The 25,408-nt window shown below is 41.4% G+C and overlaps 1 protein-coding gene across 1 annotated transcript in view; it reads right to left on the bottom strand.

Moving 5' to 3' along the window:
* Nucleotides 1-25,408, bottom strand: part of LOC145403335 (beta-galactosidase-like) — a 415,229-nt gene that overhangs the window by 84,695 nt on the left and 305,126 nt on the right. The window contains exons 7-9 of the mRNA XM_080275127.1: nucleotides 16,461-16,588; nucleotides 7,351-7,444; nucleotides 155-273 (exon numbers count right to left, since the gene is read on the bottom strand). Coding sequence (XP_080131253.1) covers nucleotides 155-273; nucleotides 7,351-7,444; nucleotides 16,461-16,588 — 341 coding nt within the window. The remainder of the gene's footprint in view (nucleotides 1-154; nucleotides 274-7,350; nucleotides 7,445-16,460; nucleotides 16,589-25,408) is intronic.

Raw genomic sequence — 25,408 nt, forward strand, 5'->3', positions numbered from 1 at the left:
AGCCAATTCTAAGCTAAATACTGTACAACTGTCTGAACCACGAATGAATGAAAAAAATGTCAATGGAATAAAACAGTTAAACTCCCAGCAAACCTCCATACCCTGCCTCCCACGACCCTACTCTACCCCATGCCAAGACCTGTGGACCACTAACATTGCCAATGACCTCTCGAAGCAGTGGGTACTTGATGGTGGGGTCGCCGGCCTCGGAGACAGGAGCATCGTAGTCATAGGAGGTAGGGCAGGACTGGAACTTTGCCCCTATGTTGGAACCTGAAAACAATAAAATAAATGCATAAACAGGGGAATGGGACTGTTGCTTTGGTGTCACATCCATCTCATGATGATATATCCAACTAAATTACAATTACCGTATTACAAAATAAATTACAGTATACATCACTAAGAGTACAGATGAGACATTCAGAGGTAAATTAAGAGAACATTAACTTCGGTACAAAGTGAAAAAGTAACAGAATGCTGACTGTATATAACTGCTCCAATTATCTGCCAAAATTATGTATTTTCAACAAACTTAACCCTCTTGTGTGCAGAAAGTTTCAGTAAGTTTTCTGGCTCACGATTTTTTCTGCGAAGCCGTCCGGCCTGGCTGCCCGCGCGTGGCAAATAACAAGTATTCTCTCCTTATTTTTGACACCCAAACATCAATATACTGCCATGAAACCTATGTCATCTTATTCGTCGATGTTTGTTCTAGCTGATAAGCACCACAAAAAAAAAAGGAAAACACAAATAAAACAACATTAGACAGCCGTGAATAAACATTTCGTTACGTCACGTTCACTTCCCAACATCACCATTAGAATGTTTTCCATCATACAGGAAAATGTTATTAGAAGTTTTGATAGAGAATTTCATCAGCTTTCTAAAGAGACAAATCCATTGTTGATAAGATTTGTAGTTTTCGAGAAAATAGCCAAAAACTGAAAGCTCAAACTGATTTTTTCTTGCAAACTGATTTTTTCTTTTTATTGCATAATATTACGCAGAATTTCACCAGCTTTCTAATGACCTAATACTGGTTTCGATACGCCTCATAGTTCTCGAGTAAATCGCCAAAAACGACTGGGAACTCACGTCCGTACGTCACTTTCGTGATGTGCACACAGCATACACAATATTCCCCCCTACGTAACAACGAATTCTTATCATAGATATTACATTGTTATGTTGTGTACATACGTAGAATATACTGCTCTTTATCATGATTCTTATAGGAAATCGATACATCCAATAGTTTTCGAGCAACTGGCCGACAAAGTGAGATTACTCCTCCGAGCACTTTCAACTTTACCAAAACAGTCTGTTCCCCCAACTTTTCCAACAGAAAATGCTCCCAGAGGCTTATATTCTGCAAATGAACATACGTAGAATTTACTGCTCTTTATCATGGTTCTTACGGGAAATCGATACGTCCAATAGTTTTGGAGCAATTGGACGACAAACGTTGAATACTCTTCCTCACCCGCAAGCGAGATAAATAACATTCTTTCCCTGCCTCACCCACGGCTACATATTTTTGCTCGTTACGTTTTATTAATTTCTTTTTTTTACTCAAAGTATACACATAAAATATCATAAGGATTTTGATAGTGCTGTCAGAAACTCGACATGACCACTAGTCTTTTTGCTAAGTTCTGATAATGAAGCTGAACTTTCTTCCATCTCATATGTGTGAATGTAAAAAACATTACTTATTTGTGTAAAAAATACTGAACTATAGAAATAGGTCAATACACAGATCAACAAAATACGGATAACTCACTTCCTCCAGAGGTGTTGAGATGCTGACAGTAACTTGAAGATGAGGAGTTAAGTAGTGTGTGAGAGTGTGTGTGTGTGTGGGTGAGCATGTGCGTGTGTGGGTGAGTGTGTGTGTGTGTGTGTGTGTGTGGGTGGGTGTGGGTGTGGGTGTGGGTGTGGGTGTGGGTGAGTGTGCGTGTGTGTGTGTGTGGCTGTGGTGTATTTTCTTCTCTCCTTGCGATACATTTGCCTAAAACACATGCGATGCACACAATAGATTTCTCAACAAACATTCGCTGCACGACATACGTATGTATATGTGGCTGTGGCATATTTCTTGTCTCTGAGACTTGTACTTTGTTTTAGCTAAGTCAGTCAATGCATGAAATATTACTCTGTGAACACTCGCTGCGACTCTATTGTATTGGCACACACCACACTCTTTCACGAACACCTGCAGCATGTTTGACGTATATTTCACACAATTCCATACGCATTTTCACTAACAGAATCAAAATAATTCCATCCCTAAACACCTCTAATTCTTCCTTCCCGACTATAAAAACTATACATGATGCCTGCCCCATTCCACACTATGGTTCCATAATTTCACCTAGCCAGCCACAATATCTTTCACACAAAATACAGTTTAGGCATTGGCTTCATTATATACGTATTTGTAATCACGCCATAGGGCCTTGGGGAGGGCAATAGGTGAAACCCAACAACAGTGAACACGCATATTGCCTCTAAGCCTAACGCTTGATAAAGGGCAAAATTCCTTTTCGTGACATATATCTATGTTCCATCGACAATATCACATACAAGTATGCCCACAAATATTGCATTATCACACTGAGTCCATAGGGGCTTCGGCTCGGGCAGGAGGGGGAGAATTAGTAGGAGTTTAAAGGGACAGTACACTCGACGCAACCTCACCGCCTGGCTGCTCAGAAGAAACTGAGGCTTATCACTACGTGCTGGGCCCCGTGAGGCAGCTCAGTGTTGTCAATGCCTTACCACTGGAAAGCGCTGCATTTGCTACGATGCATCAAAATTTGACGCAAGTCTGCCAGAAACTTAATTTTTGGCTAATTTTTTTGTGCTTAGGAATGCGATTCAAGTGAATGAACATCTTTATAACAATCCACATAACACACAAATCTCGTGACTGACACTGAGAGGGTTAATAGTTCACCCAATAAGAACTTCCTAAAATGGATACAACCCCCTTCTCTGATGAGAGTTAACAGTATCATTTACTTTTTAAGTGACTATACAGTATGCATGGCATGTAGGTCAGGCATTCAACATCTGGCAAATACTAACCCTCTTGTTATTCCATCTTAAATTGCATAATGAGGTATGGCCAACTCTCCCAGGCAGAGCTAGCTGGTTTTTGCCAACGTGGGTTGACCATGATGATAATGTGCAAGATGGGGGTATAAAACTGATGATCTCCAAAAGTGGCAAAATCCTATTATTCAAAAAAACTGGAGCAATCTTAGCAACTTGAATTTCAGTTTTTATAAAGGGCTGCAAATATTAGGAGTCCCCTGGTATTGAGAACACAATGCAACAGTGCATTTCCTAATGCCAAGAGCAATGAAAAGACCAACCTCTTTACCACAAGCGGTCTTTCCTAAGCAGAATAAAATTACCTGGTGGTACAAAGAGTAAGGAACCTGGCCTCTACTCACAGTAGCATAATATGATTATTTAAAGAAAAGGAAGAAGAAGAAGAAGAAGCTTCAGTCACATCTATAAGATCTGAACCCTGGCAAGGTCAAGGCCCTATTTCCAATTGGTGTATTCTACCATTAGATCACTATACTCTTTTTACTCAAATTTGGCCTAAAATTACCATCTCTCCATCTTGAATGCTGAGTTGTAAGAACAGATTGTTACTATGGTGGTACAGTACTACGCTAAACTGGCGGCTAGGGTGGGGCGCCAACCTCTGTACAGTGTTGCTATGTTTCCCAAACCCGTAATGTAAAACGGCTGTTATTGAGGCGCTCCAAGCCAGAGGAGCAAGTGTGCATTTTGCTTATTTTTGGTAATTAGTTGTTAAACTTTGACATGGCTGATTAAACAATGGTAAAATTATACTTATATGCATTTTATTGTTAGCTTGAAAGTGCTAGTCAAGACGATTAAAATGGTGGCAAACATGACATGTTTAAAGTATACTACAGTTTGGTAATTAGATGTCAAAGCAAATAAGCAAAATGCATGGTCGCCCCTCTGGCTCGGAGCACCTAATATGTAAAAGGCATCACAAATAAAATAAAGACATATGAATACAATGTTAACGTATGTATTATAATACAAGAAAGAACAGTAAACGTATTATGAAAAATACTGTATTTATACGGCAATACAGAAACGTGGCATACATATTTTACAGTGTTGCTGAAAAAATGTAGTCACTTTTATTGGCTTTTACCATATATCTGGGGTGGGTAATAATGTCACAATTATGATTATAAGATAATGTGCAGGAATATAAGTAAAAATATGCCACTTTCTTAGTAAATAAAAAAATAATACATTAAACCCTCATCAGCAGCAACACTCACACAGACCCAGTCTGACCCGGCCAGAGCTTCCTCGCGTCACTTTCCTTTGTGTCCTTGACTCAGACAGGATGGCAGCTCAGCCATCAAATTTACAATATAATGTAAAAGAAAATAACCAAAATGTAGCCTAAAGTACCAGCGAGAGAGAGAGAGAGAGAGAGAGAGGGGGGAGGGGAAGTCAGGCCAGGGGCAGTGTTGAGTGCATTGTCAAGCTGAGGGAGACATGGAGGATGGGAGGGAAGGAAGGAGGGAGAGAATGAATGAATGAAAACAAATCATGGCGCCGCAACAGCAAGGTCATCTGGCGCCATATGCATTTTTAAATATGATTAGATATAATAAAAACAAAATAAAGACATGAAAGCACAAGTTTATAATAGTCACTTATAAAAGAAACAAAATTCCCCAGGGTGATACACATCTCCCCCCAGAGGGGGGAGAGAGAGAGAGAGAGAGAGATGGGGGGGGAGGGAATCGCGGGTATGGGAAACTTGGCAACAATGTACAGAGGTTGGCACCCCACCCTATAGGCCAGTTTAGAGTAGTATCACCATAGATTATATTCAATTCATTTTGTTTCATTTTTGATGGCTCCAACATGTTTGCTTGCATTGGCCTTGGTCACCCAGTGGCAGCCCTCCATGCTGCTCCAACTCTGGGTGCTTCCCTAAACAGTCTCTTATCCCTGAGGTCACACTCAATGACCTCATCCCAGGTCTTTTCAGTCTACCTCTCACAACCCTACCCCCAACATTAACACTGCACATTTTCTGCACCCAATTATCATCCCCCATCCTCTACACATGCCCAAACCATCTCAATCTACCTCTCCTCATCACAACATCAATACACTCCAGTCCCAACCTACCCCTCAATTCTTCCATTGTAAACCTAGCCCCCTCCAGGCCTCACAGTAAGGGACGCACTGAACATCCACCTAATCATTGTCATTTCTGTATGTTTGAGCCTGCAAATATCCTCTTCTTTTACTGCCCATGTCTCGCTACCATATAGCATTACACCCCTACCACAAGTTGCATACAAAAATCCCTTAGCACAGAGGGAGAGCCTGCTCAATGTCAGGAGAGGCAACAGCTCCCTGAACTTATTCCAACCACTACTCACCCTAGCCACAGAGCTAGCTCCAGCCCCACCTCCAGCACACAACATGTCTCCGAAATAAAAAAAACTCTTCCACACATTCAAGAGATTCACCAGCAAGTTCAATCCTTTCATGCCTGACAATCTCCACCTGCTCTCACCGACATGCCGTGCACATAAAATCAGCACTATCTCACAGTCTACCTCTGATACCACTACATCTCTTGTGCACCCATTTATCACAAACACTGCACAAGATGGAATTACTTCCCACGCCCTTGTGGCAAACTGCACATGGCCACTCTCCCTCATTTTTGACAGTACCACCACCAACCCTAGATATCATCACTTTTGTTTTATCTGTATTTACCATAAAGCCTTTATGCCCCATACCATCTCTACACTTCCTAAACCTTTCCTCCGCCTCCCTCTTGTTCTCTGCAATCAACACCAAATCATCAGCATACAACATCTCCCAAGGAAGTCCATTTATGAAGTCACATGAGAGAGCTTCAAGTACCATGATAAACAACATGGGACTTAAAACTGACCCATGTCACATATCAATAACTTGTGTTGTTGCACACACTCCTCACTCCCTGTAACTTAAACATCCCTCACAAAACCTCCTATCAGCCCTCCTGACCAGGAAATAGTCTATCTGGCTGCTACTTCCCCCTGACTCATATGTAATCAACCTACTCTCTCTCTTCCTGAAATGTGTGTTGGACACAATCATGTTCATTGCCTCCCCAGACTTGAGCATCCTTTCCCCTTCCTCATTTCTTGTAACATATGCACATCCCCCATGTACTCCTTCATATCCTTGAGCTGCTTCTCCTACATGACTATTTAAGTCCCCTCCCAAAATTACAATCTCATCAACCCCATACCACTTACTATATATATTAAGTCATCCCAAAATCTATCCTTCTCTACCTCATCCAAGCCTGCCTGTGGAGCATAGGCCGATATAAATGCAACCATTTTCCCCAAAAATTTTCTATTATCCTATCATTTACTTTCATAACATTCTTGACATATTCCACCCATTTCTCCCAAACCAACACACCCACACCACCATATCCATCTGTCCTACCCTGCTAAAACAACTTATAATAACAATCCCTCCCAGCAATCCTTCTGGCTGATCAACCCCTACACCGGACTTCTTGCACACATCCCACATCCATCCACCTCCTACTCAATATCTCAATCACTTCCCTCGCTCTACCCCTCAAACTTCCTACATTCCACGACACCACTCTGATCCCCCTAGGCACTTTAGTGTCCTCAGGCTTCCTCTAAATTTCATTCATTAACTTGTCATAATCAGCAAAAACAATTCAGGGGAGAGACATGCCACAGGCCCCACCCACTAAACAGTCCCAAGTCTAGGCAATGGATCTGGGACTCCTAGCCCACCTACGGAAAGTATGTAGAATGGTAGCACTGTTTCTTTATGGCATAAAGATAGGCCTATGTGAAATAAGCTGCCAAAGGAAGACAATCTGAACCAAGTTAGAGCAAAAACAGTATAGGCATCCCAAAGAATATGAGTAACAAAAATACAAATTAAACAAAACATTATTTCAGTGAAAGTGTTGACTTGTTACACTGTTACTCTGTTCAGGCCACCATCAATTTTATTTAAAGTGGAAAGAATCTAAGTGTTGACTCATTGCAATGCTTACACTATTACGTTGCTTAGACCACCATCAGACAATTTTATTCAAAGTGGAAAGAATCTCCACCTGTGAAGGGGTTCAGGAATGCTATTTCTAACCCCTCTCATACAAAATGTTCCCCTGTACTGAATCAAAGCATGAGGGGGGGGGGGGGAAACACTATCAGTACAAGTAAAAGAACTGGTTATGGAAGAAACAATGGCTGAGGTACTTGCCTGCAGTAAAGCCGAAGGATGTGCCACCATGGAACACATACATATTGACTGATGCGTTGAACGCTAAGATGGCATCCAGACCATTCGCTAGAAGCTTCGATGGGAGCCAGTAAGGGAGACAGTTAAGTGGTTAAGGAACAGCTTAACATCATTATCAATTAAGTCCTTATTGTATGCTGCCTTTTTTTATTTCCCTTTCTTGCAATTAAGCCTACAATAAATTACAAAAATATTACTAATTAAAGTTACATTGCTACCAAATACAGCACATTAATCTGATTTGTAAACTTCCCTCAATTTACAGTAACTGTTGTACGAAAAAGTTGTGATATTCTGAAGTATACCCCTGACATATAGCCCAGGCACAAGAGTCTGACTGTGTCATCATCATATTAACTCAGCTTTCCACTACAATATTTTTAAGAGGTGAGTGTAATCCAGAAGCATGAAAATTAAAATACTACCCATGAACAAGGTCTTTTATATGCAATCATACATCATTTGAGTCTTCAAAATATATGGCAGTGTATGCAGCATAGGCATTTATTTATTCACTATGGCTGTGTAACAAAGAAACGTAGAATATAAATTTAAAAGAACATGAATGAAAGCATGAGGGAAGGGTGTATGTGATCATCCTCTTCTACAATGTTTTGCTCCTTCCTGTGATCTCCCTGATGGTGGATGGCCATTCCGAAGTCTTTCTAGCCAAGTGTGCAAATGACATCCAGCCAAGTTTTTTACGTACTTCTCTAACTTCCTCAGGCAGTCCATATTCTTCCTGCTCATTCTCCCTCACCAATGTACTATTCTATATTTTTCCCCATACAGCATAGCCTTCATCTTCCAGTAGTATGTCTACCTCACTCTGATGCCCTATTTATGTTCATTCTTTAACCTGCCGTGTGCCGGCTATTTTTTGCCCTATGGGTCACCCCAGTGTCTGACATTTTCTGACCCCCCCCCCCCCCCCTTTTTTTTTTTTTGTTGCTAAAATGATAGATTTTGATGTGGAAACAACGAATTTCGCCATTAAAATGCTCACCGAGGCTCGGAAATCAGTTTTACTGAGTCCTGCATACTCATGTACAGGTATAGCAGTTCCCTCATGCACACCACTTACGTGAGAAAGCCATTTTCTATGTAAGGAATAGTCAGGTATTTATGCTGGGAAGGTATAGCAATGTTCAGTACACTTTTCTGATTACTTATTACTTCAGCATCTATCACAATTTGTGTGTCTTTCTCACTGTGAATGTATTATCTTACACTTACTTGAAGATACGTACAACCTGACTTCATTACGTACAGTCCTGGCACTTACAAGAAGGTATTTACAACTTGACTTCACTATATAGTCCTTACACTTACAAGAAAATATTCAAAACTTACACTTACGTGAAAATATTTACGAAATGCCTTCACTATGTACAGCACTGGGTGAGGCACATAGCCAGAGTGAGGGAGAGCGAGCATGAGGGGGGAGCGAGTGAGTGTATGGCCTTGGCAGCCTGGGGGATGGTAGAGAAACAGTTACCCTACACGCCTGCCAATTTTTACCCGCGAATCTTGAAAAATGCGGTCACAGTGAAGTGTTTTATTTTAAACCGTTTAAAAACGGCATTGGTACTGACCGCGGAATTATGTCAGACCGTATTAAAATGGCACTGGCATGCGGCAGGTTAAATATACTGGATGTCCATGCTACCCCACTCTATCTGACTGAGCAGACCCATCAAACACATGCTAGCTACTACCCCTGCATGGCTGTTCCATGAAGCAAACTAATATTCCCATGCAGATGACAGTGTCTCATGCAGGGATCAATGTGCACATTAGGTTCGTGGGTGGATACTGTATCTGTGTCTCTACACCCAATTAACAGGGGCACCACAGAAGTCTCTATGTTATCCTGTTATTTGAATACAGGGTTACCACCCAGTGTTGTAAATGGTTTCCTGAGTTACAGGAAATCATTTTCTTGTCACTCAGTTAAAGCCACATGTAGTGGAAAAAGTTATAAACAGCAACAGGAAGGAGGGGAAAAACAGGAAGAAAAGGGGACAGACACAGAAAACGAACAATAGACATTAAGGAAGGAGTAGGCAGCCCTGCACTGAGTGGATGAAGGATTCCTGCACCTACCACGCAACTGCACCTGCATACAATATACATCTCCATCGATTCAGCAATTTCATATCTCACTCCGATGTCTTTTTCTTCTATTCAAATTACTCATACATTTCTCCGCTACTTTCACCATCCATCCTGCTTATGCCTGAAGCTGCTCTGAAAAAGACAACTTCTACTGTCTTTAACCTAGAATGTTCTCTCTCACTGCCCAGATTTTACACCTACAACAGAATTAAAAGGAAACCCACTTTCATGCAGTGGTCCTCTTTACCTCCAAACAAGCCATAGTGCTCTATTAAATGTTGTCAGGTTTTTGAACTGCACTTCTACCCTAGAGAGATCTCTCCTACACCACCCACATTTCATTTCGCCAAGTGAGCACGAGGCGTGGAACAATTGGAGAAAGAGAGGTAACGACAGAACAAAGGAAGAATATAAAAGAACAAGAAACGAATACACAAGAATGCGTAGGGAAGAAGAAAGGAATTTTGAAAAAGGTATAATTGACAAATGCAAGGATGAACCCAAACTGTTTTATAGATTTGTTAATGGCAAACTGAAACAAAAGGAAGAAATCACCAAGCTGAAAGTAGATGGAGAGGTCTTTAAGGATGCGGCAATGCAAGCAGAAATAATGAACAAACGTTTCCAGTCAGTTTTCACTAAAGAAAAGGAGCTTGTGGAAGGGGAGGGAGTGATTAGAAATGTTCCGGTGATGAAAGATATAAAAGTGGAGGTGCAGGAAGTGTATAAATTACTGGAAACTCAAGATGTAAGGAAAGCCCCAGGACCTGATGGAATTTCTAATTGGGTACTGAAGGAATGCAGAGAACAACTGGCGGATAAAATTCACAGCTTAATTGTATGCTCACTGGAAGAGGGGAAAGTGCCAAAAGAATGGAAGAGGGCAAATGTGGTACCAATTTACAAGGGAAGAAACAGGGAAGAACCCCTGAATTATAGACCAGTGTCTCTAACCAGCATGGTCGCAAAATTGTGTGAGAGAATCCTGAAAGACAGATGGATAAAATATCTGGAAGAGATGAATATTTTGGCTGAATGTCAGTTTGGATTCAGAAGTGGAAGGTCATGTGTTTCAAACTTGTTGAGCTTTTACTCAAGAGCGATTGATGTGGTACAGGAGAGAGATGGTTGGGTGGATTGTGTGTACTTAGACTTAGAGAAGGCCTTTGACAAGGTACCTCATAAGAGACTAATGTGGAAACTAGAATATATAGGAGGACTAAAGGGGAAACTTCTGGAATGGATGAGAGACTTTTTGAGAGACAGACAAATGAGGACAGTAATAAAGGAAAAGATGTCTGGATGGAGGGAAGTAACAAGTGGAGTCCCTCAAGGCTCAGTGTTGGCGCCAGTAATGTTCCTGATTTATGTAAATGATATGGTAGATGGAGTGAACAGTTATGCGAGTCTGTTTGCTGATGATGTAAAGATCTTGAGGAAGATAGAGGTTGAGGAGGATTGTAAAATACTGCAGGAGGATTTGGATAGGATACACAATTGGAGCCGGACGTGGGAAATGAAATTTAATGTTAAGAAATGTAAAATATTGGAAATGGGTAAAAGTAGCAGGAGACCATCACTGAATTGTTTTTTGGGTAATGAATTAATCACAAAAAGGAGAGAAGAGAAAGATTTGGGAGTGCTGGTCCAAGATAGTTTGTCACCAGAAAAGCACATTAACAAGATAGTTGGAGAGACTTATAAGCTCTTGACTAACATAAGAGTAGCATTTCATTATATGGATGAGGAAATGATGAAAAAATTGATAGTGGCCATGATCCGCCCCAGGTTAGAATATGCAGCGGTAGTGTGGTCCCCACACAAAAAGAAAGATATAAACAAGATTGAGAGAATACAAAGAACAGCAACCAAGATGGTCCCCAGTCTGACAGACCTGTCATACAGAGAGAGGCTGGAAAAACTGGATTTGCCTTCGTTAGAGGAAAGGAGAAAGAGGGGAGACATGATTGCGGTGTTCAGGACCATGGTGGGAGTAGATAAAATTGACAAAGAAGATCTGTTTGTATGGGATAAGAGAGCAACAAGAGGACATGGAATGAAATTGAAAAAGTCAAGCTGCTTGAAGGATATCAAGAAATATAGCTTTCCTTACAGAAGTATAGACTTATGGAATAGCCTGGACAAAGAGATCGTCCAGTCTAGAAACTTAAACGAGTTTAAAGTTAAATTCGACTTATTGAGAAACAGCGACGGAAACCCACGAGCATAGTACATTCCGTGTATATCACAATTAGGTATATTCTTAAATATTTGAAACGACTTAGACAAAGAGGTGGTGCATGAGAAAAACATTCATGTGTGTAAAGGTAGACTTGATAAATGTGGATATGGAGACAGGACAACACGAGCATTGCTCAATTCCTGTATACTACAAATAGGTAAATACAAAACCTACAAACACTTAAACACTTCATCTCTCATGTGTACTCAGTAATTCATCCTGTTAAATCTCTATCCTACATTCAATCCATCATCCAATCCTACATTGCCCCATGAGGGACATAGGAGCCCGGGGTTAGGCAAGTTGGTCTTGACATTTAAGATGAGAGTGATGAGCCTCATTCATCCCTGAGTGGAATTACGTGAGCAATAACCCCAACTACCCCTTGGATATAAACCTTCACCAGCTCAATCTGACTGGAGTGCCTTAATTACCCACTAAACTACCAGGCACCATAATTTGGTTATATGGTTACCACCCAGCATGGTAAATGGTTTCCTGGTGTACAGGAAACTATTCAGCTTGTCACTCAGTGTAGAGTGCTCTATCCTACATAGACAGACAAATTTAAAGTGTCAATTTGTTTCCTTTCAAATATCAGTACAGTACAATAATTCCTCAGTGTAACTAATTCAACATTCTTTCCTCCTCCTGTCTACAAGGTGACTCTACGCTGAGTGACAAGCCAAATGGTTTCCAGTACACCAGGAAACCATTTACTACGCTGGGTGTTAACAATTTAACCAAATTATGCCGCCTGGTGGTTTTGCAGATAATTAAGGCATTCCAGTCAGATCGAGACTGTGCAGGTTTATATCCTTTAGTGAGGCTGGTCACTCTCACCAGTCAGACCAACTTGACTAGCCCTGGGCCCCTACACTCCATATGGGGCAACACATGATTAGATGATGATGATGATGATATTTCTGACTTAACATCAATAACAAAATAATAGCTACTTGTAATGAGAAATACCTGCCTTTTGTTTTTACTTGCTTTGTTTCAATTTTCTTCTTGTATAGTCACCCAAAGGAGTAATGACAGTTTCCAAATGTTTTCATTCCGTGATACTGTACATACTCTTCCTTATGTATTTTTACAAGATGAAACCTTATTTGTGAAATGTAATAGAAAATAATAAACAAATGTCAAAATAATTGTCCATTACAGTTCTATTTATAGTGAAGCATTAGTTATGATATTAGGAAATCCTTAAATGGAACTGCCTGAAATTACAGAACTATTGCTCAGGGACAATTGGTAATAGTGTGTGAATCAACATAAGATTCAAAACGAATGTACCTTAAATAAGCAAATTATACATCATTGATGAAAAAAAAAAAAAAATCAGAACACTAATGAATAATTTAAAGCCATATACAGTAAAAGTCCTGTAATCCAAATGGCAGGGGACCGAGGGTCTTTCGGACTACATATTGGGAGGGGCCTCTGAAAACATTAGAAATATGTACATTCATGATCACTAATTTCTGTCCAGGGATGCCCCCTTCCTACCCCCTGTTTACCATGAGAAGAGTGGAGGGGAGGATGATTTGGGCTTCACTTGCCTCTATCCCAGCTCCCAACCCTTCTTCATACCCTTGCCCAACCCCCCTCTCCACCTGTCATTAACTGGGAGTTACATCTCAAGCTGATATGCTTAACACTCTTGGTCCAACTACTAATACAAACATAGAACACTAGGATATGCTAAAAGTATATAATATAACAATCAACATGCTGCAGCAAGAAAGTAATGCATTGTGATGCTGATGGTAAAACAGAAATGCTAACAACGGCCATCTCAGGCCGTTGTTAACGTTTTGTTCCCCCTCCTGTCTTCCCTGGGTATACAGGGGTATGAAGGGGTCACCCCTGAGCAGAAATTAGTGATTGTGAGCATACATGATAATTAAATAATTAAAATGATATGGGTTATTGTTTTAATCACTGGAAATGCACAGAAGTGTAGATAAATAGTTGCAGGCTGGTACATCCAAGTCCAAGAGCAAGTCCAAACCAGATAAATCCAAAGAGAAAGCTTGGAAAAATTTGAAAAATTTCAACATGAAAAATTTAGAGTACTGTACTGTACTGGGATTTTTGGATTACTGGTGGCCCGATTGGAGGACTTTTACTGTATTTCCATTTCTGTCTTCTCCATGGACAATGGCAGAAAGAGTAATGGCAGTGTAAGTTAGTCCAGTATTTTAAATGTTCATTGACAGGCACGAAGGGATACAACTGTTCCATCCTTCCACCCATCCATCCATCATCCAATCCTACACTGCCCAATGAGGAGTGTAGGAGCCCGGGGCTAGGCAGTTGGTCCCGACATTTAAGATGAGAGTAACCAGACTCATTCGTCCCCGAGTGGCATTACATGAGCAATCAACCCCAACCACCCTTTGGATACAAACCTTCACCGGCTCAATTCGATTGGAGCACAATAATTACCCACTAAACCACCAGGCACCAAAATTTGGTTATATGGCTACCACCCAGTGTAGTAAATGGTTTCCTGGTGCACAGGAAACCATTTGGCTTGTTACTCAGTGTAGAGTCACCCACAGGCTGAAGGAGGTGGAAAGAATGAAGGAAAGAAAGACAGAAGAGGGAGTGTAAAGTCATCTGTAGGCAGAAGGACAAGGAAAGAATGAAGGAAAGAAAGACAGAAGAGAATGGAAGGAAAGAAGGATGGAGAGGAAAGGGCAGACACCCGAGAGCAGCACTACATCGAGTGAGTGGATGGTGAGCGCCCCCACCGATACAACTGTTACCTGATGATAAAGTGCTTACACTGCATTTGGGCAGTTATCCAGAAACGGAAATTCTTGACTTAGTCTATGCCAGACAACTATGCATCAGTGAATATCATAACGTGAACAGAACCTTGAAAATTTGCTAAGCCAGAGCTTCTTGGAGAATGCCAAACTTGTCACAGCCAAGTACCCTCAGTGCTTAAACGATTAGCAAGAGTAATAAAATGAAGTTTTATATACATGTCACAGAGTTCATACTCTCCTAATTAGTGTTTTTAGTTAAGCAAAATACAACTGTTTATTAAAAAAAAGAATAAAGATATGAAAAAAGGGAACAGGAAAAGTGTGCTTCTCCACTGTATGTATTTGTAAACTTATTTAGGCATTCTTTACTGCCTAGTGTATGAGAAAACAGTAAAATCTCATATCCCTCTAAAACTTAATATATTTTTTCATAGGTAGCAAGGTAAGATTATTTATGAATATTATAACTGAGGGGAAGAAAAAGAATAAAAGGCAAATATGTATAGCTACTACCTCAAGTAAGCCATTACATCCTTACTGGCGGCATTTTCATTTTTGTGACACCCTTAATGTTTCTATTATGACCACAGCATTTGAAATTCAACTATTCTTCCTCATCTGGCTTTCTAACCAGACCAAGTGACGTAAATACTTCAGGAAGACAGGGGACTCGGGGTATACTAAGCATGGAGTAATACCTTCCATATTCAAGTCTGGTAATACATAATTTGCAGCATGAAACATTATGGATATTATTTGGTGGTATGACATGAAGGAACAGAATGTTTACTTCATATTCACTGTGATTTCATCGACCATTTGCCAGTACAAAGCGTTGAATGTAATCTGAAACAGCAATAATTTCTTGGGGTGACTACATACTCTCTCAAATTCACAACTTTTGACAACCACTGTGATTTTCCAGGTTAGTGAAAAAGCAGTCCTCTTACACTATTCATACTCCATGCAACCCTATGGTGGCACTTTAAATATACATGGCTCATAAATGAATGAGTGCACTTTCTAAAACTCACTAAAGCAGTTTAACTCACTTTTTCATTCCAATCTTGCCAACTGACAGTCTTATTCAGGTTAGGATGGATTTTTCATACTGGATGAGTTAAAAGCCTTTAAAAATACGTCCAATATGAAAAGTCTATCTTAAGATGAACAACACTGTCCAGTAGCAGAAAGAACTAAAAAGAAAAGGAGGTTAACAGAGATTATTTCTAATCTCTTCACTATGTAAAGTTCCCCAATCCTGAATAATATTATCTGGTAGCTGAAAAAAAAAAGGTTATTGATTTGAAGAGACTCCAGTCCCTCTCCTTTTCCCTTCCATTTCTCTCCAACCCATTGCTTTCTACTTATCTTCCCTCTCTTCATTCCTTGCACTTCCCTTTCCTCTTGCCTCCCAATTTCTCTGCTCCTCTCTTTTCCTACCTATTTCCCTTCTCCTCCTTATGTCCTCTTACCTTTTTCTCTCCTCATATCCCACATCTCAATCCTTTTCCATCTACTCTCTTCTCATTTCTTACCATTTCTTTTCGTTTCCCTTTTATTTCTTTCTACCAATCTCCCCTTATCTCTTCCCTTCCCTGCTTCCTTCGCCCCATTCCTTTCCTCACTTCTCCCTTCCCATTTCCCTCCACTCCACCCCATCCCTTATCTCCTCATCCTTCCTCTCCCTCTCATTCTGCTATGCCCTATCCCACTATCTTCCCCTGCTTCCATACTTTCCCAGCCATCTTCTTGTTACTTCTCTTTTTTCTACACACTGATCTCCCTGTATCCTATCTCAATCTACCATCTGCTCTGTGTTCATTCCTTAATTCTTTAATTCCCCCTTCCATCTCTTTCCATTTCATCCCATTCCTTACATCACTTTTCTCTTCCCTCCAATTTCCCTCATCCCTCCTCCTCACCTCTGGGTCGGTCTTATGGTGTGGTTCTCCCCAGTGGTCAATCCAGCCAGGGTAGAACTCGCTGTTGACGAGGGGTCCCTCAGGTTCAAACAGCCGCTGCTGCTCAAACATGTGCTTGGGGTCAGCATCTGGGGATGAGAAGAGACTGTTTAGACCCATGCTAGTGCTGTAACCTGTATGATTTGCCGAACCAATATATCACCAATATTTGCATATTTTCCGATACTGAACCGATACTGATAACTACTGCCTATATCGGGATATCAGATAAGGACAGAAAACACATTAAAGTAGCTCTTACTGAAGATTTCGTTCATTGTCTTGCCTGAATCTGACTGAAAGAATGTTGTTACCCTGACACTGTTTTGTAGCTTAACCTGTTAACTGCACATGGCGGTTTTTTGGGTGTCCATGGTGCGCGGACATAGGGGTAAAAATGAAATTTCTCAAGGGCCAAATTTTGTCTTAGTAATTTAGAGAACACTTGCCAAAGTACATAGTACTGTAATGAAATATTAGCTCAATGTTTACCTTGGTCAAGCCATGGATGAACATCGAAGTGTCTGATTCCCTATTGGAATGTATGGTTTTTGTTTTCTTTTTCGGCTTCCATTTTGGTTTGGAAGGCTCAAACATGCTTGCATGGGTCAGCCTTGGTCACCATGGCACTATATTCGAAATTCATCTGCGCGGCCAGGACTGTATTGAGCAGTCGCACTCGGAACAGCCCAGGCTGTATAGACCATTTAACGGGTTAATAAAGTCTTACTGAACACTACGAAGGGTTCATTTTAATAAGTGGGTAAGTGGGAAAGGAGAAAAGAAATTGAAGAAAAGAACTGAAGGCCAAAAGCAACAAGCTGACAAAGAGGTATTCCGCGTGCTGGTGGTGTGTAAATGTGGTGACTGTGTGGGTTTAAGTACTTAAATAGTGTACAACATGCTGTCAAAATAAGCGTGAGCTGACTGCATCCGTAGTTTTTATATTCTAATTTAGTCATGATACAGTATTTATATTCACTCTTCTATCTATGGTCAAAATAAAGTGATTTACAGCATCTAATAAGAAAGAGGACAGTAGATGGGGCCAATAAGTGTATAGTAACTCTTGAGACAAGGAGATGAATGACATTTGGCAACTTCATTTTAGCTCTGTTCTGCAGTGAAACAATCCTATAATTGACAGAAAAACATTACATACAGATCTAGCTCATGCTTCTTCATTACTGCACTATGCGTACAATGTTGTTTGGCAGTCATGTGTACATACATATATATATATATATATATATATATATATATATATATATGCAGTTTGGGTTTATGCCAGGCAGGGGGACCACTGATGCCACATTCATCATTCGACAGCTTCAAGAAATATATATTGGGAAGAACAGGGATCTGTATTTTGTTTTTGTTTATTTGGAAAAGGCCTTTGACAGAGTCCCTAGAGACGTGGTGAAGTGGGCAATGGCTTGGAGGAGTGGCTGGTTAGGGTGGTTATGGCTACGTATCTGGGTGCTCGCACCCAGGTGAGTGAAAGGAGATTTGAGTGATGAGTTTTCCGTGAACACTAATGTGCATCAGGGGTCAGTTTTGAGTCCCATGTTGTTCATCACGGTACTTGAAGCCCTCTCACATGACTTCAGAAATAGACTCCCAAGGGATATGTTGTATGCTGATGATTTGGTGTTGTTTGCAGAGAATGAGAGGGAGGCGGAGGAAAGATTTAGGAAGTGTAGAGATGGTATGGGGCACAAGGGCTTAACAGTAAATGCAGATAAAACAAAAGTAACGATATCTAGGGTTGGTGGTGGTACTGTCAAAAACGAGGGAGAGTGGCCATGTGCAGTTTGTCACAAGGGCGTGGGAAGTAATTCCATCTTGTCCAGTGTTTGTGATAAATGGGTACACAAAAGATGTAGTGGTATCAGCAGTAGACTGCGAGATAATGCTGATTTTATATATATGGTATTTCGCGAAGAGCAGGTGGAGATTGTCAGGTGGGAAAGGATTGAACTTGCTGGCGAGTCTCTTGAGTGTGTGGAAGAGATTTTTTATTTGGGAGACATGTTGTGTGCTGGAGGTGGGGCTGGAGCTAGCTCTGTGGCTAGGGTGAGAAGTGGTTGGAAGAAGTTCAGGGAGCTGTTGCCACTCCTGACATTGAGAGGACTCTCCCTACGTGCTAAGGGGTCTTTGTATGCAGCATGTGTTACGAGTGCAATGCTGTATGGTAGTGAGACCTGGGCAGTAAAGGAGGAGGATATTCACAGGCTCAGATGTACAGAAATGACAATGATTAGGTGGATGTGCAGTGCGTCCCTGCGTGCAAGGTCTGGGGGGGCTGGGTTTACAGTGGAAGAGTTGAGAGGTTGGATGGGACTAGAGTGTATTGGTGTTGTGATGAGGAGAGGTAGATTGAGATGATTCGGCCATGTGAAGAGGATGGGGGATGATAAATGGGTGCAGAAGGTGAGAGGTGTTAATATTGGAGATGGGGTTATGAGGAGTAGACCAAGAAAGACATGGGACGAGGTCATTAAGTTTGACCTCAGGGTTAAGGGACTGAACAGGGAGGCTGCAACAGATCGTGCAGCATGGAGAGCCGCCATTAGGTGTCCAAGGCCGAAGCATGCAAGCATGTTAGAGCCTTCAAAAATGAAAACGGAAACATACATATAAATATATATATATACTGTACCCTCGCATCCAACACGGTAATATTGTCATGCATGGGTCCCGTGTTGGACCAAAAACATGTTGGACAAACAACAGAGCTTATGGGGAAAAATGAATTATGTCAGCAACCCTAGGAAAAGTCACCCTAAATACCTACCATATACCTATACATATATTGGTACTATTATAATTATAATAAATGGTACTGTGCTATGAATGATAACTAATCTTTTAGGATAGTGTTGGTGGGCTTGCTGGGAATGGAAGGTGGTATCCAAGGCTGTAGGTAGTTCTACTGGGTCCCCGGAGGATGGCTGCTGGCATCACTAGCGGGTAATGGTTGCTGCCCCTCCTCAACTTCCCTCATAAATCCTTCGAAATCACACTCAGAATCACTATCTTCATCCACAGTCATGGAAGGTCCTGCTTCTGCCTGTCCTAGCACTCTGTAAGCCTTCACTGCTGCCAGGATCTTGTCTTGGTTTTTTATTATGGTCCTCACGTTGGCTTCATTCATGTCGTAGGCCTTGGCAATGTCAACTTTCCTCTCCCCTTTCTTCTTCCTCTCGATGCTTTCTAGCTTGGTGGCCTGAGGGAGGTGCCGCCACTTCTTGGGGTTCTCAGAAGGCTTCCTAGGCATCGTGAGCAGGATAAAATGCAGTAACAAGGGCAGAAAATGCAGCGAGAAAAAAGCACCTTCCAATGCGAATTATGCGACTGAGTGGCACTGTGGCGGGAGAAATTTAAACAAAACATCACGTGAGAGCAGAAGCATTTTTGATTGGGCGACATCACGATCACGTCACGATAGCGGGTTGGGGAGGCAACTTGATCAGAAGTTTTGATTGGCCGCCAGCATCGCAGGAACGTCCAGTATGACCATGTTGGACCAGGGGGGGATCATGCTAGAGGTGAACTCTGCGGATTTCGCCCACTTCTCGGAGCTCTGTGCGTGTTATGCTAACACACTCATGTTGCAGTAATTAAATCGTATTAAATAACTAATTATCTGCTCTCCGTGCTGGACGTGAATTGTGCTGGACTAACGCGTGTTGGACGCAAGGGTACTGTATAGCCATCCATCCATCATCCAATCCTACGTTGCCCCATGAGGAGCGTAGGAACTTGGGGCTAGGTAGTTGGTCCTGACATTTAAGATGAGAGTGACCAGCCTCACTCATCCCTGAGTGGCATTACGTGAGCAATAAGCCCCAACTGCCCCTTGGATATAAACCTTCACCAGCTCAATCCGATTGAAGCACAATAACCCACTAAACCACCAGGCGCCAATATGTGGTTATATGGTTACCACCCAGCGTAGTAAATGGTTTCCTGGTGTACAGGAAACCATTTGGCTTGTCACTCAGTGTAGAGTCACCCACGGGCAGAAGGAAGAGGAAAGAATGAAGGAATGAACGACAGAAAAGGGAGTGTAAAGTCACCCGAAGCAGAAAGACGAGGAAAGAATGAAGGAAAGAAAGACAGAAGAAGATGGAAGGAAAGAAGGATGGAAGAGAGGACAGGGCAGATACCCAAGAGTAGCACTACACTGAGTGAGTGGATATATAGATAGATAGACAGATAGATAGATATAGATATATATAGTATATACAGTATATATAGAGAGAGAGAGAGAGATAGAGAGATAGAGATATATATATAAATATATATATATATATATATATATATATATATATATATCTCATCATCAGCCGTTTGAGTATCCACTGCAGGACCGACCTATCCCGACCGAAGTCGGGACGATACAGCCAATGTATCTCTACCAAGTGGCTTAGGCTGTCTGGCAGAGATTGTATGTAGGGTGAGAAGTGCTTGTATGTGTAATTGTAGTGTTGGAGTAGCTTTGGCTGTGTGTGTAGTCTGTGAACCAAGTGTAATCGGCCCGCGCAAGCCGACTGGGTGCAAGCACACTTTATTGTAAACGACACTGGTTCAACCACAGCACCCCTTGTGTTCGCCAATGCACTACGTGGCCGGGTAAACACTCCCAAAGTTTATTACCCTGGCGGGGCGCGAACCCTGGTTCACCCGTGTACGAAACGCACACTCTACCACTGTACCACAGAGGCTCCATATATATATATATATATATATATATATATATATATATATATACAGTATATATATATATTGTGTGTGTGTGCATGTGTATGTATACAGTACATATATCTATCTATATATATATATATATATATATATATATATCTATATCTATATATCTATATATATACAGTAATCCCTCCACTATCCGACATAATAGAACCAATGGCATGTCCAGAAAGTGGTCCCGTCTGGGTAGTGGGCCCCAGCCTCCTGGACTTGTACTAAAGGACCCTAACTCAGCCTAACTTTGAAAGCCACCTAAATAACTCCTTACCGGACATGCATAGCACCTATTTAAACCTATTTAAGACCTTATTCACACCAATAATGGACATAAAGCATGAAATAAATGAAAAGGAACCAAAGAATGAGGAATTAGAAGTGACTGTACCTCAGCCAGAGTACTTACAGCATGTCTGTGGCCCTTCTTTTGGCTTTGGCAGTGGTGAAAATGCTCTTGAAGCACGTACAGTAAGCCAGTGTTGTGCTGCACTTACAGTAATTCTTTCCACTGAGAGTTATAATTGTTTAACACTGCACATTGTTAACTGCCCCACGCCAGTTTCAAACGCCAGTTTCAACTGCCAGTTTGCATACTCCACAGTTAATCCTTTGCACTCTAAATTCTAATTTCTTAACACTGCACAACACTGTAAATTCCCGTGTGGTCTACTGGCAAAGTATTGCAGTTTATTCATTGTTTATTCACAAAAAAACGAGAACGTGTGGTATCCACTCTGATAAGTACCTGCTCGCAATTGAAGTTAGGCAGTGACTGTTGGTGACGGGGAAATAGTGTTGCCAGATCGCAACGGCCACATTACCAAACTCCTCAATTTTCATTACCAGATTTAACTTTTCATTACCACATTCGTAAAGCTAGCATTTATTCTTCACTAATTATATATACAAGTGGAAATACATGTAATCACTCTCCTTATAATTAACATGTTGATTATTTTCATGCTATGTAGGCTTGCAGATTAATCAGAGAGAACAGACAATCCACCATCTCCAACCTGTGTATCCTCATACATGTGAAAAATCCATTTGGTAATGCATTATTATGATTCATTACCAAACGAATTTTTCATTACCAAATTGGCCCACATTTGGTAATGAAAAATACCAAATGGCAACCCTGACAGGGAGGGGAGAGGGGGGAGGAAGGAAGGGGTGAGGGGGACATGGTGTATGCAGCTGTTCAGCGCCACGCAGCAATTTCAAATTACGGGAGGGGAAAAAAAATAGGATTTGGGGGGGATTTTTTCTTTTTTTGGCCATTTTTTGGTTCTGAAGGTCCAGCCCACAATATCTGGTAAGTCGGGTGTCCGGAAAGTGGTTGTCCGGATAGTATAGGGATTACTGTACTTGCAGTGAGACAGATAGTGAAGAAGGCTGCGAGAAGGACTATAAGGTGTTTATGGCAAGGATCTGGAAAAGCATATGACAATGTAGACTGAGAAGGATTGTGGAAGGTGTTGCACATGTACAGTACAGTGTTAATGGTATGCTGCTTGGTGCCATCAAGAGTTTTCATGATGGTAGTGAGGCAAATGTAAGGACATATGTAAGGGTAAATGCCCATCAAATTTAATGATTTACGATCATTGTGGGGGTGCGACAAGGTTGTGTGATGTCCCATTGGTTGTTCAATATACATATGAATGGGGTGATAAGTGAATAAAAACACGAGTAATGGAGAGCGGGATGGTGTCGGTAATGAATGGAATATCTTAAATTTGTCGTATGCTGATGATGCAGTACAAATTCCAATTACCGGACAAGAGCTTGGTAGACTAGTGCATGAGTTTTGCTGATGCCTGTGAGCATCGTTTCTTCTGAGTAAATGTAGACACAAGTACAGTAAAGTGATGGTAATCGAGAGAGAAGGTGACTCTCAATGTGATGTTACAGTGAATAGAGAGACTGGAATTAGTAAGAGAGTTCAAATACCTGGGTGCAGTGCTAGAAAAGAGAGGAAAATGTGCAAAAGAAGTGGAAAGTAGAGTGACACATGGAAGGATGGTAGCTGGTGCTATGAAGGCCATGATAAGAAACAGAGGGTTAAGTGTTGCAGCTGCACAAAGCTTACATGAAGGAGTGTTAGTGCCAACTTTAACATATGTATGTGATACTATGTTCTGGCATGAAAATGAAAAGTTAAGAGTGAAAGCAGTGGAGATGGGACTGCTGAGGAATGTATGTGGAGTAGAGAGAGTGGATAGGATATGAAATAATGTGATTTGTGAAAGATGCGGAGTGAGGAAGTCTGTGGACACCAGAAGCGAAGAGAGTGTACTGAGATAGTATGGTCATGGGGAGAGATTGGATAACAACAGAGTGATGAAAAAGGTATATCTGAATGAATTTGAAGGAGGGAGGAGGCGAGGTAGGCCAAGGAGAAGGTGTAGGGATATGGTGGATGAGTGTGTCAGGAAGAGAGGTATGGCAGTCAGAGGCTAGGAGACTGACAAGAGATCGAGCTGGCTGGATGAATATTGTGAGACGAAGTGTGATGTGGCACCCCTTTTTAATGTGACAGCGTGTGGACTGACTCTATCAGATATGTTTATGTGAACCTACAGAATGTGGTGAAAGTTTTTGGCGTATCAGATAAAGCCAGGATTCCGAGGGCTTGAATGATGAGTGAATGGAAGTAGGGCCACAGCTCGCAAATGCGAGTATTTTTTCCCTTTGGCGAACAAATTTTACATGCAAGTCACTTTTTGGTGAGAAGAAAATACATCCACTTCAAAACCCAGTAAACTACAAAATAAGTAAATCTCACTTAAATGAACAAAAAAGCATGTTGTGATCGATTATTAAGTCTTTCCTTGTCGCCACTGTGAATGTTAAAAAACAGGCCGACAAACACTGCCAAGCGTACCCGAACTAAAGCCCGAACGTTCCCGAGATGGTTTGTTTACAAATATTGCAGCTCATAGTCAGTTTGGCTACTAAAAATTTATTTGGCTCGCAAATCTGAAACCTTAGGTGCCAGGTGGCTGGCAACCATCGTCAGTTAGTAAAAGCCCCTGGGAAGCATGGCCCATTGGCGTGGGCAAACTTTGGCTGTCTGGACTAGCTCACCCTGCCCTAAGGTGGAAAAGGAGGTCCGGATGGTGGTGATGATGCTGATGATTACTGCATTCATGTTTATGCAGGGTGACTGATTTTTCACAGGTTGATTATTAGAAAATTCTGCTTCATAGGTATTCGGGGCTTTCAGGGTTAAGCTTAGTGGCAATTTTGGTGGTCTTGAAGGAGTAAAACCTCTTATTTAGGTAAGGATGTACTGACGTGTCCAGTCAGCAGAAACCCATGTAAGCACACTGCTGCAAGCATCAAAGGATTGATAACTGAACTTCATAATGCTGTATACTTTTTACCAAAAATATGGGCTTGGTGATAAAAAAAAAAAAAACTATAGAGTGGTAAGGGGGGGTGCTCACCATCAACTCTATCGATGTAATGCTGCTCTTGCGCGACTGCCCTTTCCTCTCTTCCTTCCTTCTTTCATTCCCTCTTCTTATGTCATTCTCTCCTTAATTCCTTCCTCTTCCTTCTGTCTACTGGTAACTCTACACTGAGTGACAAGCCAAATGGTTTCCTGTACACCAGGACACCATTTACTAAGCTGGGTGGTAACCATATAACCAAATTATGGAGCCTGGTGGTTTGGTGGGTAATTAATCCTTCCGTGGCCACAGGTCTGGAATTTTCTGTACACCCCAGGCCGACGCGGGGGCCATTTTCTGAAGTTTCAAAAATTGATTTTTTTCCCTTGCCATATTGAAGAAAAGTTTCTAGAGAAGGGAAAGAAGTTGTATGCGGCTTTCATGGATTTGGAGAAAGCATATGACAGGGTGGATAGACAAGGATTGTGGAAAGTGTTAAGAATATATGGAGTAGATGGGAAGTTGTTGAATGCTGTGAAGAGTATGTACGATGGTGCGAAGGCTGCAGTGCATGTGGATGGTGAACTAAGTGAATTTTTCTCAATGAAAGTTGGTTTGAAACAGGGATGTGTCATGTCTCCATGGCTGTTCAATCTGTACATGGATGGGGTAATAAAAGAGGTACAAGGTAGGGTAGTGGATGTTGGAGTGGCCCTGGTGAGAGAGGATAGTGTTTGGAAACTC

The sequence above is a fragment of the Coenobita brevimanus genome, chromosome 60 (genome assembly GCF_032717465.1).
Source record: "Coenobita brevimanus isolate Jiangsu-jjx chromosome 60, ASM3271746v2, whole genome shotgun sequence".
In the NCBI taxonomy this organism is placed as follows: domain Eukaryota; kingdom Metazoa; phylum Arthropoda; class Malacostraca; order Decapoda; family Coenobitidae; genus Coenobita; species Coenobita brevimanus.